The 17,345-nt window shown below is 40.2% G+C and overlaps 1 protein-coding gene across 7 annotated transcripts in view; it reads right to left on the reverse strand.

The window, feature by feature from the left end:
- ENOX1 (ecto-NOX disulfide-thiol exchanger 1) overlaps positions 1–17,345 on the reverse strand; it is a 361,204-nt gene that overhangs the window by 26,558 nt on the left and 317,301 nt on the right. For all 7 annotated transcript variants that reach the window (XM_064645691.1, XM_064645690.1, XM_064645686.1 and 4 more), the window contains 2 exons: positions 16,186–16,370; positions 277–384 (listed from right to left, as the gene is read on the reverse strand). In XM_064645691.1, coding sequence (XP_064501761.1) covers positions 277–384; positions 16,186–16,370 — 293 coding nt within the window. The remainder of the gene's footprint in view (positions 1–276; positions 385–16,185; positions 16,371–17,345) is intronic.

The raw sequence follows: 17,345 nt of genomic DNA on the forward strand, positions 1-17,345 counted from the left end.
ACACATCACTGGTATCTATGTAGAATACCTAAGAGAAAATGTTATTCAAGACATGAATTTCAATACTGGATAGTATAAAGTAAGGGTCCCTTTTCACTCTGTTTTCTCAAACTCTCTGTTAGCCTAATTAGAACAGACATACAGGTCACATAAGGTTATGTCTTACTCACAGTATATTACATGGTCAGAATCCTGTGGATTTTGAAGGTGAAGCCATGAGACATCCACCCTCTTAGCATGCCTAAGCCAGCATTTTTCTCCTGCCAAACCACTCACCTGTTCCTGCAGGACTTTAAGCATTGCTTGAGTATGTGTTTGTTCTTCCTTTGCTTGCTCCAGTTCGGATTTTTTGTTATTTAATTCTTCCTGTATGCTCAATAATTGCTGCACAAAGAAAAGAAGTTTCTGGTTAGCATCATCTGGATCCAAAGCAGTTTTAAATCCTCAGTTTGATAAATCTTCATTTCAAACAATGTTTTGCAGTCTGCTCCTACAGTTATTATTGTTGCATAATTTGCTGTGTCTAAATGGACCAGAGGTAAATTATTTTCATCTGCATCTCCTTCTGCAGCAGTGCTCCAAGAGTAATGCATCCGCTAATGTGCATTAAGCTATTTATTACATTAAAGTAGAAACTTCTGCTGTATCACCCACAGAGTGACTGTCACATTCATCTGAACCAAAATCTTATTTGTAGAAGTATATGCAGTGGTTTTAATAATACTGGGGTAAACACTATGGTACGTAAATAATTTAAAAGCACAGCCCTTTAATATAATTAGTCATTGGCCCACAGCCATTTTCATTCTAAGCAAAGCAATATTCTGGAAAGCTTTCAGACTGACTTGCCAAGAAGACAAAAGCTTTCATTTTTTTTTTCTCTTGTGCTGTGATATTTCATTAGATCAGGAAGACTGATGCCCTACAATCAATATATCAGCCAGGAAGACTGCTTACCTGTCAAAACAAAAAGCTATGACCAAAATCTATTTTTATGAAGAGAATTCTGGGATGCAGGAGCATATTTAAAAGCCCACATCTCCTGCTCTTGGCTAGCTTTAGGTTCTGCATAGATTTATTGCAACTGTCAAGAACAGGTCAGTAGATTTAATTAATTCTGAAGCAGTTATGTATTTTTATATTGATGTGAAGAATGTTAGACACTGTTGAAGAGCAAGAGCAGACAAACGTGAGGTTAACAAAAGAAGTTCATGGTGTATTCCCTTAGTGATCAAGAAAGGAAACTATATTCTGCTGGGGCAACATATTGCTTGTAAGCACATGTCTTTTTAAGGACTAATTGAATGACTAATTGCTTTACTAGCATGCATTAGTGATCTAACCATGTACCTACATCTAAAGCTTAGTTACCAGCTTAGGCTGGTAACGGACTCAAACTGATGTTGCAGGTGTTCAGCATCTTTGTAAGTTACAGATAGCAAACCTAGAAAAAGCCCTTCTTCCACTGCACTGGAAGAAGGCATCAAAGGACGTGGTGTCAGTATTGTTTTCAGAGCAGCTTGGAAACAGGTGACATTTCAGGGACTTGTGGAGTTATTGGTAGTGTATTTCTGTGTAAGTGAACATCAGTATGATGGATTAATTTAGCCACTGAAGTAAAAATACATGTGAGTATATGTCTGATTATATCTCATACACTCTACAGTCCAGCTGGGTTAGTTAGCTTTTTGATGGATCTTGCCACCTAGACTGCTCCCTGGGAGCCTTCAAGAGACATTCTGGTATATGTATTCACTGTACCACAGCACAAGAACATTTCAAATTTCGAGACTTTTCCATGAAATAACTGGGTCTCTTCCACTGAGGCTTATGCCCAACCAGCTTTTGTATAGGAAGCTCTACTTTGGCATTTCTTGACCAGGGTTGTGTTCATCTTGCCTGTTGGGTACTACTTCCTACATTTTCAAATGATACACTGAATTTGTGTATATTGTCATAGGTCACAAAGTAATACCTGTGTAGGTCCCCAGAAGGGACCATTACAGAATCACAGAATATGCCAAGTTGGAAGGGACCCGCAAGAATCATTGAATCCAAATCCTGACCCTGCACGGGGCCATCCTCAAGAGTCACACCATGTGCCTGAGAGTATCATCCAAAAGCTTTTTAAACTCTGTCAGGCTTGGTGCTGTGACCACTTCCCTGGGGAGCCTGTTCCAGTGCCCAACCACCCTCGTGAAGAACCTTTTTCTAATATCCAACCTAAACCTCCCCGACACAACTTCAGGCCATTCCCTCAGGTCCTGTCACTGGTCGCAGCAGAAAAGAGATCAGTGCCTGCCCCTCCTCTTCCACACAGGAGGAAGTAATAGACTGCAACGAGGTCTCCCCTCAGTCTCCTCTTTTCCAGGCTGAACACACCAAGTGACCTCAGGCACTCCTCACATGGCTTCCTCTCAAGGCCCTTCACCATCTTCATTGCCCTCCTTTGGACACCCTCTAATATCTTAATATCATTCTTATATTTTGGTGCCCCAAACTGCACACAATATTCCAGGTGAGGCAGCCCCAGTGCAGAGCAGAGCGGGACAATCCCCTTCCTCGACCGGCTGGTGATGCTTTGCCTGATGCCCCCCTGGACACGGTTGGCCCTCCTGGCTGCCAGGGCACTGCTGACTCATATTCAACTTGCCATCGACCAGGACCCCCAGGTCTCTTTCCGTGGCACTGCTTTTCAGCATCTCATTCCCAAGTCTGTACGAACATTTGGGATTGATCCATTCTAGGTGCAGAATCTGGCACTTTTCCTTGTTGAATTTCGTGTGGCTGGTAATTGCCCAGCCCTCTAATTTGTTGAGATCTCTCTGCAGGTCCTCCTTGCCTTTGAGGGAGTCAACAGCTCCTCCCAGTTTTGTATTGTCTGCAAACTTGCTTAGTAACCCCCTTTAGTTACCCCATGTAAACTCATGTTACAACAGACCATTAAGTTTTACCTAGGATAGATCCAGCTGATGTCTGCAATTTAGAAAGAATGGATTCCAGGACTCAGAAGAGAAGCAGAGAACACAGGATACTAGAAATATGGCATAAACCCTTTCAAGGGTCACTAGCCGAAACACCTGAGGTTTGAGAAGCAGATGTGTCATCTAGCAGCAGGTGGTGAAATGTCCTCTCTTTTGCAGCTGCAACCTGTTTCACCTTACACACCTGAACATGGTGAAGGGTTGTTATTAGAAAGGAGCCTTTTCCCCCATTTCAGAGTCTTCTCTGAGCAGTTATGTCTCACTAGTGTGGCCAGACTACCTTTAACCTGCTTCAGAGATTTTACTTCAGCTTCTGGGAGAAACCCTAGAGGCTGTCATTCTGAACAACATAAATTCCCATCTGGAAGATCCCAAGTGAGTTTTCAGTCTATCGTGACCCTGAATAGCCTTTTCAGTACTGAATGTCTGTTACAAAGGGGAAACCAAGTTTGACTTATAGGTTGAAGTTGTTACACAACTGAACTGCTATTTCCTTCCCCATCCTACCCACCCCCTCCCCATGGTTCTTCCATGGTCACATTTGACATATTGCAGATCAGTTCACAAAGTTCTACTGTTTTATTTTTGCATCTCTCACTGTGATCTCCCACTGTAATTTAGTCTAATTATATACCTCTTCCTTTGATCTTGACTTTTCTTGTTTTGTGTTTAATATATTTTTCCAAAACTGTCTGAGCATGGAAGGAATTGGTGTGGAAGACACTGAGAGCATGAGAGAGAGAGATGTGACGTTCTGCATGTTTGTTCTTGGCTCTGGACCAGCGAGGAACAGGAATCCCAGGAAAATATCCAACATGCTCAGTTTCCCTTGAGTAAGAGAGTGTGCATTCTCATTGCAGTATGAGCTATAAAGTGCTTGATATGAGATAAATATCTTCCTGCAGTCTTAGTGGTTAAACTGTCAACTACTGAAGGGTTACTGTGTGTACAAAGGCTCATACTTTCAAAGGGTCCTATTTTCACAGGGGTGGAAAGCAGAATATCTTTAACTAAGGCACCATATTCCCAGTCATACAAAAGGTTTTTCATCCACAGAAGTGGGACCTTCCCATCCGAACTTCAAAGATGATAAAATTATTTAAAATTTGTAGCCAACCCTTGGGGGTTTAACTTTCTTTTTCTCTCCCTCATATTTATCTCTAAAAGCTGCAGAACCCACTAATTTTGCATGGATCAGGTTTGGGTATTTCTTTTTCCTGAGTAGTCGATGCTGCCACCAAGAAGTTGTAACATGGAGCTATACATGCCAAACAGCATATTTTTCTCTTGTAGTCTTATTTTGGAAAATGAAGAAATATATTCAAATGGAAAAAAAATATCAGCCTAAGACAAATGAACAGCCTGAAAAAATTTAGCACAAATACCTGATGTTTGGCAAAGTTAGAAGCAAATGGGAAGAGGATCTTACACTAGCAGGAATGCAACAAGTTTCATAACAGGGACTGCTGTCATGCCTGCTTATAAACAGATAGCCTCTCCATAAAGATTATAATGAATGATGTCAAGATGATGGTATTCAGAATTACTTTGTTTTTCACATATATTTGTGCTTATTAAAAATTGATCCTACAGGTATTTCTTCTGCCCTTCAGTTTGCTTGCAAGCATATACCACAATCAATCAAAATAAATAAATTATTCTTGGTTTTAATGTTTTGCTGTCTGATACTGTTCCACCTGCTTTGCCAACTCACCTAGCCTTTCTGCCAGAGTTTCCCCCTGTGCCCATTTAGCCCCACAGCTACGGCCACCACAGCTATACAAGTGCCCCTTTTTTCCATCTTGTCTCATGTCTCTGGCCATTTCCTTTAAGCCCTGATATCTCCAGCTTTGTGACATGTCCATGGCATTCAGACAGCAGTTCCCCAGTGTCATCAAGCAAAGGAGTAATTTCATGGTTACACAGCCAGGAAATACCTGGCTCATTTTTCTGGTGTCTTCCATGCCCTTAGTGTGCAGTTCTTTGGGTCTCTGAGAGTGCCCTGCAAGTTGTGCAAGAGTCTTTTCCTTGAGCCAAAATCCAAGTGTCAGGAAGCAGAAAACCATGTCACAGCATCATTACAGCTCCGATGATCCTGGAGAGAGACACCTGCAGAGCCTAGAGCTCCACCAGTACCAGTATGGAAGCTCAACTGGTCTATATGCAACCAAAAGCATTTGTTATCATGGCTGCCAGGTTGACCCTGAGATGAAGCTGTGTAGTAGGAACAGATCAGACTGGTAGACATCACTAATATCCTCTAACTGGTATTTCCAGAGAGGAGATGGAAAAGCAGAAAAGAATTAATCTCCTGGTTGTCTATCAATATCAATCAGTGCGTTTTAGATCCCCCCAAAAATGCAAGACATTGTTTCCAATGGCAACTCTGAAACTGCTCTGTGTAGAAATGGTAAATATCACTCTCCTGCGTTAAGCTTCCTTCATTCATGAGGACCAAATCCTCCCTGTACATAATAAGTGGTTAGCTAATTTCATTTGTGGGGGAGAAGAGGGTATGTGTTATTTTGTTGGGGTTTTTTTCACACACTCCCACCTCCCACCTCTGGCTGAATCTCTGCCAGAGACAGTTCAGTACCACCCATATCGCACAAATCTCAAAAGTGCAGACAGAAAATTACCATCTTAAACCAATCTTTGCAGCTTCTGAAACATTAAATATAGATGGCATTATTGAAGCCAGCTGAATTACTCAGGATGTGTACAATGCAGTACTAGCGTGGCCAAGAATGCTAACAACTGAACAACACACACTGCCTTAGAATATATGAGAAGCCCTAAAGGGAAAGTAATAGCTTGCTGTTGTGTACCACTAGGCAGCCATGAAATACTCCTTCTCTTTCCTCTCCTCCTCCCTGTCCACAGTTCTTCATTGCTCCTCAAAAGGCAGTGTACATTTGAATATAAATTATGGATATATCTAGAAGTGTGGTCACACCCCAAGTCTAGTAGGACAGACAAGGATCTCAGAAGGAATGCATGATTTCCAGCATGAAACCATCAACTTTGCACGCAAACAAAAACGAGGCAGATCAGAAGCCACAACAGGGCCTGAGGCTGTACTTAGGATACTGTAAGGCTGACAGAATAATGGAAAAAGAAAAATCAGCATTCGCCACAAGTTTAGCAGTTATATTGCTGAATGGTCCAGCCCCTGCTACTTTGTTTACGATTTTCTCTGATTTTCTCTACAGCTGCTTGAAATGAAGCATGAAAGGGTTACAAAGACCTTAAAGAAAGGGCGGTAAAGAAGAGCAGACAAAAGAACACCTCTGAGGTGTGAGTGCTGACTTTGATCACAGGTTGTGCAGGCAGTTTCAGCAAACACATCCTGTTCAGCCATGGGAATGAGGCAAAGGCTCTCTCATTTATGGAGTAGTTACAGAGTGTCCAGAAATGATCTGCAGCAAACTCTTCTGAAATTAGTGTATCAGTCAAAAAGGAATGGTCTTACACAGTCCAAATGAATCAACTTAGTTGAATGATTGTCTTAGACACCCAATGAACTCAGGCAAACTGAGTTCCTATCCATATAATTTACCACTTACCACCTATAGTAAAGATACCCCTATTCAGGAAAAATGGGAACATCTGATTCACTAGGTGCCTAAAAGAAAGGTGAAACTTACATGTCTCGTATAGGCAGGTGGTAACCCAATCAAGGCTACTTTTTTCAGTCCCAATGAAATCAAGGTACTTGTATAAAACAGTAACCCTGGAAAGCAGTTCTCGTGTGCAAAAGTGAAGCCCTTTCCCCTAAACTACACTATAATCAGAGATCACAGGCATTGAAATGCCTGCAGAGTTCACCTAAAAATTAAAGGACTCACTTATGATAGCAGTTTTTGAGGGTTTATTATATTTCTTGCTATTTCCTCAAGTAAAACCTTGCTCTGTTTTTTTTAACTTTATTTTATACAGAAAATATACAGAAAAGAAGTTAGAGTTGGAAGAGGACAAAAATCAGCAAGGAAAATAAGTGCTTCAAAATTCTTAGAAGCTGTTCACAAATACGAAGGAGAAGGATGGTAAATATTTCTTTTCAGAATCTTTCTTAGCTAGAAGGAAAAGAAATAATGAATTAAAATGAAATCAACTAATTGCAAAATAAAAATACAAATCCCTCTCCTAGTACTCCCGTGGACTGTCTGGAAGAGTGTTTTCTCTTTTTGTAAAACAGACAAGATTTCATATCGCAAATGGCCAGCACATGGCAGGCTTGAATAATGAGAAAGTGACTTCCCAGCTGAGCAAATATGCATTAGTAACAAGATGCTGATGAGGCCTGACAAATCACCAAGGAAACAGGAGAATGTGAAAGACAAGTCAAAGAAGCTTTAGAAATGAGCCCTCAAGGAAGTTAGCCATGTTGCAGCAAGGAATTATTAAAATAAAGAGTATGATTGTGGATTTTTTTTAAAGGGATTAAAAAGAAACACAGCGTAATAGTGCAATGTTTCTCATCCCTCCCACCTCTCAGGGATTGGCTGTGTCCCTGGCCATGTGGATGGAATTATTTGGGTGGATCATGGGGTTTGCAGTGACGAAAGAGGGCTGGTGAAGAGCTGCATGTAGATCAACAGCCCAGCTCCTGTCTGATGGGCATTCACCTGCAAAGTGAGTCTTCCTGGCTCTCCGGCCAGAGGCAGAGATCATGCTGAACATGTTAGCTCCAAAGTTGAACTGCCTTGGAGGGGGCCAGGCAGTGGACACACACCTGATGGGTGAGTGTGTATGGTAGCACTAAAGATGAACTCTGTCCAGCTGCTTCTTAGGGAGATGTTTGCCATGCTTTCCTTCCATGCTATTAGATTGACTGCAGAGGTCCTACAGATTTACAGTACTCAGAGTAGTTGCAGGCAGGCCTGTATCATAAGAAATATGCCAAATGAGAAAACAGACAGATGGACACAGACACACAGAGACTACCTAAAGGGAGGTTACAGAGAAGGTGGAGTCAGTCTTGTCCTGAATGGGGATTGAGGACAAATAGAAACATTTGTACTACATATAAGGAAAATATTCCAAAGTGAGGGTGGCCAACCACTTGAACAAGGGCTCAGAGAAGCTATGGACTCTCCATCCTCAGAGACCATAGCTAGACAAGGTCCTGAGCAAAACTGAGACAACTCCAGAGATGCTCCTGTTTTGAGCAGAGGTGTACACAACATCTAGATGTACCTTCTGACTTCAGTTTTTCTAGTTCTAGACCTAATAGATATCAGAAAATTAGCTCTCAGTTTCTTTTGTTTCTGTGAGGCATAGCAGTTCAGGAACACCAGCTTCAAGAGGCAGTGTTAAGGGTTGGGCAGCAGACAAAAGGAGAACATGGATGGTGAAATGAATGGCTTAAGAGATACTCTACAGCTTTCCTCTGTCAAGTAATTTTCTACTATATCTCTTACTCCTCAAAAAAACCCCAAGCTTTCTTCAGTCATCTATGAACTTCTGCAGCAAATCAGAAAAAGACCCAAGTCCTTAGGAACCTTACAGAATCAATCCCTCCTCTCAGAATTTAAATTCTCCCAATTTACTAATACACACTTAGGGCTAGCATCAGGGATCCCTCTATGGGATCTGTCTTTCAAAGCAAATTACACAAGGTCTTTCATTTTGATTGTGGCCTGTGGAGGGGAGAAGTCTGACCAAAGCCCATTGTACCTCATCAATAAAGCTCCCTCCTACCTTTGCTAAATGAGATGATTGGAATATTATACAGCCCTTGACTTTACCGGCAATAGGTAAGTGGATAGGTGGGCTTACAGTTTTCTCTGATCCCAATCAAAGAAAGCAGGCTGATCCCAGATGAGCATCATGTTCCCTCTGCCCTCATACCTGTTCTACAAGGCACCTCACATGATGCACAGTCAAAAGAAGACATGATCACCCATTCATCTTCATCTTTTCCAACCTTTCATCAATACTATCCATTGTGGATACTTCCTCACCAGTTAATGGTACTTGGACTGTATAATCCCATGTCTTCTTTCATGGAACTCCAAATAAGCATGATACAGCATGCCCTTTTCTCAACAAACAAAATTAGATCTTTGAAATTTTGATTTTTCTAGTCAAGAAAAATATTTTATTTGTTTTGAAGGAGAATAAAAAATTAATTAGAAAAATGACATTATGGAAGAGAATCAATTTACTCAGTGTAATTTCTAATGAGACAAAATTCCTAAAATGGAAACAGAGTTCCTAGTACTGATAGCATCAAACACATTTGGAAACTCTAATCAGCAAGCCAATTCTAGTATTTAGGATCTTTTAAAAAATTCATGTAAGATCACTGGACTGTAAAACTTATGAGATTTTTCCTTCGCCACCACTAGACTATACAAGCTTTTAAATGGAGATATTAGTTGATTTCTTTCATATTTTAAGTAAAGTGTGTGCACCCAATTATTTTTTTATGAAGGGTTTATTTTTGCTGCCAATAGCAGTTTAGCTTTATCAGCACTAGCAGGAAAAAAGATGCTACCCTCCTCCATTTTTCCACTAGAGCAGCTGTCGGGAATAAGGTGCTCAAAGTATCTGTGGACCTTTATTTACACTTCTCTAATATTATTGAAGTGGTGGTCACAGATGTGGGACATCAAATATTACTTTCAATAAAGAAAGGTTGTTAAACAGAGAAGAGAACCCATTTGGCATGTCTGAGATCAAGTAAATAAATAGCACTTAATTGCCAGCTGCTCTTGGTTTTTTTTAATATAATCAGAAAGAGTAACTGTTTTCTGGAAGTTTAAAAATGAACAGTACTGTACAGAGTCCTGAAAAGCATTAGAGAACAGTGATAACGCTTATGGGAGCATTTCTCTCTCTCCTGAGATGACATATTTCTTAAACAGTTTTCAGGTATCAGCCACTGGGTGAGAGAAGAGACAGGCCTGGAAGCGAACATCTGGACATTGGGCTCAGTCCCTCACACTTAACTTGTATCCATTCCCTATAAGGTTATTGGTATTGCCATTACTACTCCAGTGTCACTTTTACACGAAAAAAGAACAATCTAACCGGAATTCATACTGCAAGAGTAGTAATTAAAAACATTTCTCACTAATTATTCTGGCCCGTTTATTCAGCAGGTAAAACACAAATATAAGGGATAATTTTTTTTGTCTCTTATATTTACTCTTATTTAATATTGCATTTGGAGAAGAATCAGTTTATAGTTGTGCGTAAGTACATTGGGTGGATTATATCCCGAACAGGTGTTCGGTGAGCAAGATATAGATGGAATCAAAAAAAGACTACAAATCTCCTCTGCACTTAGGCTATATTAATAAATATAGCCATAATATGCTCAATCTATTCAACAATGATGTTAATTTCAGCACTAAACTGCTACTAGGACCTCTGTATTTAAAGGTTGTTGTAATGGTCATGGCACTCACACAGCACCAGATTCAGCAACTTTCAGCCAACAGCATTTGTGTCTGTGACTTCTGATATTTCAGGAAGTTTGTATGTGGCAGAAAGGAATGGCTGTGACTGCTAACAACATGTGTGAAGGATCTCAGAGCTGCAGACCTCAATGCCAGCTGAGGCTTATTGGAACTTAATTATATTGGTTAAAAGATTGATGAGGAGAAAAGTCCTCATGATGCCCTACCCTACTATCTCTTGCAACCTCCTGCATAGAAATGTGCGTTTTGTCTCTGCTCCCACTGAAAGAGTGTGGACCATGGAAATAGTAAGTTCTTCTATTAAATGTATGAGAAAAAGCTAGGAAAAAAGGGGAAGAAAGACCTGAGCAATGCCATCTTTTCCTGTAGAAAAAAACTTCCGCTAACTCTATGAGGACATCTGAAAATGGACTGGCTCTGCTCCAGTGGCTGGGAATGGTAGAAATCCAATTCATTTCAAAGGCACCACGGTGAGGCACCACTAGCTACCTCTGGCTTTTCTACTCAGAACAGTTACTGTATTTTAGGGGTACATGATTTTGCTTCATAACATGACAGATCACTCTTGTGCCATCTCACTTAGACAAAAGACTCCTAATCCATCTCCCAGTGATGGCACGGTGGAAACTGTGTGCACGTCACAGTCCTCATCATCAAATTTGTACCATGACCATCCTCCTTTGAGGGAGCAGTGAGTGTAAGGAGGGTGCTACAATGCACTCCAGCAGCTCTTCTCACCCTCCCAGGCACAACAGTGAGATGTACCACAGACCAAACTGTCTTACCCTGGATGAACACTGAAAGCCTGAAATGAGGTTTAGGTTGGATATTAGGAAAAATTTCTCCACTGAAAGGGTGGTCAAGCATTGGAACACGCTGCCCAGGGAAGTGATGGAGTCATCATCCTGGAGATATTTAAAAGAAGTGTAGATGTGGTGCTTAGGGTGGACTGTGAAGTATTGGGTTAATTGTTGGACTTGATGATCTTAAAGGTTCTTTCCAACCTAAATGACTCTGTGGTTTTATGATTGCTCGTCATCTGGCATTTATCAAAGCCTTTTAAAAAAGCTATGTAAGTCTCAGGTGCATGTGCTATTTATTTTACATGCTAAATGCTTAGTAAACTGCAAAAGCTAGTCCTCGGTAGGTAGGAAATGTCAGGAGCAATGTGGCCTTTGCAGAAAGACCTTGAGTTGCATACAGAACAGCAAGGACAGGAAGGTATTGAATAGGTGATGATTAACTGTGTACTCTCTGCCTGAGGCACTGAACAGGGAAGGGTCTCTGAGGTATACAAAGCAAAAGGCACAGGCAGTGGTTCTGGCAGTTCCCGGCTTCTGAGTGTTCAGGTTCACAATCTGCATTGAGATTCAAGTGAAACTGGAATTGTTTGGGGAGAAAAAAGAAGACAAGACAAAAGTGGATTTTCAATATGCTTCATCAGAGTGATACCCATGTGGGTCAATCAGCAGGCTCAGAATATGCTCAGTCTCCTGCTGAGATATGCCGAGCTAACCAAGCCAACGGCACCTGCAGCAGCACATCAGCCTTTTTGTCAGCCCTATCCCCCACGACTGTTCCATTGGCTCTTTGCTTCCACCTCGAGCACTAATTTTAAGAGAGGCACTGCTGTGCAATAACCCCATGGCTAGGCTTTAATGCATCACCGCCAACGAAGGGGAGCTCGTGCTGTCACTGTGTGTTAAGAGTATGATCCCAAGCTCAGCCAATGAATCAGGCCCCTAAAGTAATGGGGGCAAAGTGGTGCCACTTAAATGTCCCTGATACACTCCAGCATGTGCAACAGCAGAGCTGTAGGCACTTGTGTACATTTCCTGAAGTTTGCATAGATGGAAGTATGATTTAAATGGGGATTTCTGGATGACACCCTTGCCTGCAGGAGCTTAAATTCAGCCCGTCGTGCTCAGGAAGTTATGAGAGGAAAAAATGTTATCATACATTTCCATAAGGCAATGAAGTACCATGCAGAACTAACAGTCTATTGGCAGAAGTATCAGTTCAGGAATCAGTACAGCTATGCAAGCACAACCCCATACCTTGGCCAGTTAAGCCTGACAAAAAAGGTAGAGCTAACTTGTTAAATTAGAGAGCCATGCTACAGTGTGCTCTGTAGACTTAGGAGACTAATTTGAGGCTTAAAACATTGCACTGATGGCCATGCTATGGAAGTGGTTCATGAACAACCCTGGATGACTACTAAAAACCTAAAATTTACTTGGACATATGCTAATGAGTGTCATCTCCTATGTGGCAAACCAACATTTTTCAAAGGCTTGCTAACATTATCAATTTCAGACAGATTTTATAAAGGATCTGGAAACCACATCATTAATTCAATAGAGACTCACTGTTGAATTCTGAGCCCCTGCTTGAAAGCATAAAGGTGGCAAGTGCATTTCCTCAAGAATCATATTTGATGGACAATATACAATAAAATTATATTTTTCTTGCTTTTTTCTTGGAGTGGCTGAAAGATTTTGTTGGGAATTTTTTTTGAAAAAATTCTGCTTGCTATTCCACATGGAATGCGCTAAACTCACTGGTTACAATTTGGAGAAATTATATATCCACTGAAAATTGAGCCTTATAATTGCAAGAATTAAGCAACACTATGGGGTGATATTTTCTGTGTTATCTATAGTCATGTATCTGGTAAAACATTTCAGACAGAGACAAGACTAAAAAAAATTCTTACAGCTGTGCTGTCAAGTGTTGTAAAAATAGTTACAACTAAAACATCCTTTCTTGTGTTTCCTTTCTCTAATACAGACTTTGTCAGAGAATACCAAACACTGCTGGAAAAAGAGCCATTCAAGAAGTGATCATCTTGGTATATGTGTTCTCATATAGAAATAAATTGAAGGCAATACCACCTATGCAGCAATGACAAGTTAATTCAATTTCCATCTCAAAATCAGGTAAAGTGTATCTCATTTGTTACCATGGATACAAGACATTATTTCCATTTCTTTGAGATCTCACAGTGTGTATGAAATTAAACTGTGACACAGTTTTATGGATGAAGTTGACTAAAACCCCTGTAAGTTCAATGTCATTAGTCCAAAGGATTTTCTTTTTTTAGACACAGTAAATAAGGAGGTTGCTGCTATGGCCCATAAGGTATACTTCATCAGTGAACATCTGTGTGATTTTGCTGATGCTACTTTGGATCAGTGGGAGTGATGGAACAGAAAATAAACATTCATTTCATCAGTCCTGCAAATGTAGGAAAGAATCCTGAAAAACATCCAGATGGTAGAAGTACATTAAAAATACGTTGGTGTTGTGTTATTTGCTACTGTTTGGCATCAAATATATTTACAAAAAAATGTCTTGATTCTGAAAATGCATCCACTTTTTCTCAGATAAATCTGCTTTTCAGCCTGCAGCTCTAATCACTTGTTCTCTAGTTTTCAGAGTTAGAAGAAGTGTAAGAAAAAGTAGGGGAAAATGAAGAGAAAAGGAGAAATATATTTTTTAATGCTGACATATATGAAGGGTTCAGGAATTCAATAGCATTCAGTTTACCTTGTCTGAAATTAATTTTAATATATACAAAAGGATAAAAGGGAATACAGGTCTTCTTGTTAAATTATTTATATTCAAGTCCCAGATATATATTTAATATTTCATAGTGAGACTGATTTCCATAGATGCTGAGCACCTGCTATACTGATGGATTTTAGCTAAGGTTGTCATCTCTCAACATTTACAAAACCAAGCTGAGATAAAACTGAGTCTACCTAAATCAAAGGTTTATTTCTAAATATTCATGCATGAACTGTATGAAAAGCACAAAGGTTACGGGATGTCATGACTATGGCTAATTATTGAAATCCAAAACCATCATCCAGCTGCTTAACTGACTGATAATTTCCTACCAAATATTCTGAACTACACCTCCCGTGCTTCTGTGTTGCTGCTCTCCTCAGCGTATTGTCAGACTGGATTATCTGCAGTGTCTTCTCCAGCTCCTTGGGCCATCTCTAATTATATCCCATTGGGAGTAAGTAGGTCTGACCCTGAGATGGCAAACTAGAAAAATTGAGAACCTCACAGCAGAACTGTCACGAACATGGAAACTCTCAGAGGAATAGCGACTACAGTGTCCATGGCTAGCTGAACAGAGTCGCTGTTATTGATTTGCATTATTAACATTTGCTTGAGGTTCAACAGAAATCTATTTATATTCTACTGACTTGATTAGTCTTCATCCAAGACCCTAAGTAGGAAACTAAAATAATGCAAAATGGGTGCTGGGTCTCTAGCATTTTTATTTAGTAGTATTTTATGCCCACGTTTCACTAATTTTAATAGAGAATTAGCACCAGGATGAAATATCGCACAATCTTTATATATGCTATGTTAAATTTAATAAAACCAGCGATATTTAAGTATCCATTGATATAAGGATAAGACTACAAACAGACCTCAAACTTATCTATAGTATACGGAAACCTCAAGTATTTCTGACTTAATTCTGAAGTTTGGGAAAGATTTTATTCTTGAATTATCAATTACTTATTTTCTATGTTTTAAATATTTTGTTCAGAATTATTCCACTATACAATAAATCACCCTAATTTTGTAAAACTCTGCAGGCTTAAAAGGGCTTATGTTCATAGAAATGTATGTGTAGGGTTGTCTTGTGCTCTGCTGTTTGGTGTTAGCTGGGATTTGCAGACTTGCTGGATTCAATGGGTACCGTGATAGCCATGCAATTGCTAACCCAATTGGCAGCTCATACGCCAATGAATATCTCCTGGGTTTTGTCATACAAAAGCAGCTTAGTACAGTCGAGTAGTGGGTACAGCTTGTCCCCTTCTGGAATCTAATCACTGGGGAGTGACAAGGAATGCATAAGCAGTTTCAGGGGACAGATGAAGGAAGCAAAATTAACTTCTGCAGTGCCATCTAGAGAAGCTCCATTCTAGATGGGAGCACAATCCAGTGTTTCGGTGAGCCACTGACCTTGCATTTTGCCATGTACCATCCGAACAAGTGCCTGGGCAGGGAAGATGCTGTACACATGCATGTTGAATGAGGGCTGCTCATGTGTTAGTGGATGTCAGACAAAGCAGTGGGAGCAGTCTGGATATACTTGCCAAGACTTGCCCAGCACAACGTCAGGAGCACACTAACAAATAGGGGATAATACTTATGATAAACTGACACCTCTTGCCCCTGCAGGGACATACTACAGTTCCTCATTGGTATCAGAGAAAAAGCTTTGCTGCTGCACTAAGCCACTTAAAAAAACTGGCTGAATGAAAAGGTTATGTCCATGGGTCAGCATAAATGATAAGAGCTCAGGAGATAGCACTGATGCTGCTAACCATTTGCAAGTCAGCAGCAGAGTAGTCTGGACAAGCTGGAGGCATCTCAGTCATCCTCAAACAAGACCAGAAAGAAAGACGCAGATGAATGCAAATGAAGGCATCACAGAACATTGACTATGATACACTGGACAAAATTTTTAACTTTTGTGCAAAACTAGGGCCAATTGGATTAAGTGAGGAGAGCAATAGAGTAATTTTCTCCTAACTAGTAAATGCATAAGAAAGTTTCTTGAATGATCAGTGGGTTTACAGTTTATGAATTCCCAAAATGACTATCCCTAAATATATCCCCAAATCCTCCTTCCCTTTCCCCCATCTAATGTCCCTAAAATTTTAGTCTTGAGTACAGCATAGCCCCATGGTACCACTTTCCTAAATTAGAAGACCTGTTCTTCTCTTCTTTAGCAATACCTGCTGCATGCCTTGCATTGTCTGCTGTAGGAACTGCAGCTGCTGGTCCTTTGTAACGCTTTCTTCTGTTCGAAAGAGCTGTCCCTTCTCCTGTTTCAGGAGCTCCACTTCATTCCTATAAGCATCCAGCTGCCATCGAAGACTATCGTTCTCTTCCTTTAGTGCATACGCTTGGGCAGCTAGAGCTAAGAGAAAATGAAAATGTGAAAAAATCAGTAAAACGGATTGTTTCCTTACAAATAATACAGAGGACATTGTCTGGGGAGATGACAATACAGTTGAAAGCCAGTGAGACATTTCAGAGCTGAGACAAGACCCAGCAGAGCTGAAAATGATTAGATTCTGGCAAAGACTGTTGCTGGGAAGTTATTTTTTGAGATGGAAGAAGCCATAAAGTGACCCTGGATAATTCAAATGCTACTTGCAATCTGCCTGCTAAATTTAGGCTTATATTTTAGGAAGGAACTGGCATGTGGTTCAAGGGCAAGGCACCAACCAATTTTACAACATTTTCCCAGTGATGTTATAGGAATTGATACAGCCATTTAGTATTTATACTAGCATAGTGGCCAGATGTTCCAATCAGGCCTGTGCTAAGGAATTTTTCAAATGTAAAATTGGTGGATTTAGACCCATGAGAGAGGAAACACAGATATTTCTCTCCAGCCTTGTGATGAGCTACTTCATAGCAACAGTTATGAGGGACCCTTTAGACAGGAAAATGATGTAATAGAGTAAAATTATATAAAATGCAAATGCTGAAAAAACGTGTTGGCACTACAAGAACATTACTACATTAAAGGCATTGAAAGACACTTAAGTCATTTCCTTAGGAAGCTCCATTTGGCCCCTTTTCAATTTAGAATGGCATTTTTATTATCATAACTGATAGCAGGTGTTTGTGAAGAAATCGATTAGTATGCAGGGATGGAAATTACATTTGCCAAATGACTTGCACAGTCTGCAATATAAGCTAAAATTTGTGTAGCAAAAGGCAGAAGGCTATAAAGCATGTAGTAGGAACATTATTTAAATAAATTATCTGAACATAAATACATATAGGGAAGGGTGGCATTCATTAATTAGGGATGTGGTTATCATCCCACAGAAGAACCCACTCCTGGTAGTATTTATACTTGGCAGTAGCAGTGGTCATTTGG

This window comes from Pseudopipra pipra, chromosome 2 (assembly GCF_036250125.1).
Source record: "Pseudopipra pipra isolate bDixPip1 chromosome 2, bDixPip1.hap1, whole genome shotgun sequence".
Lineage (NCBI taxonomy): Eukaryota > Metazoa > Chordata > Aves > Passeriformes > Pipridae > Pseudopipra > Pseudopipra pipra.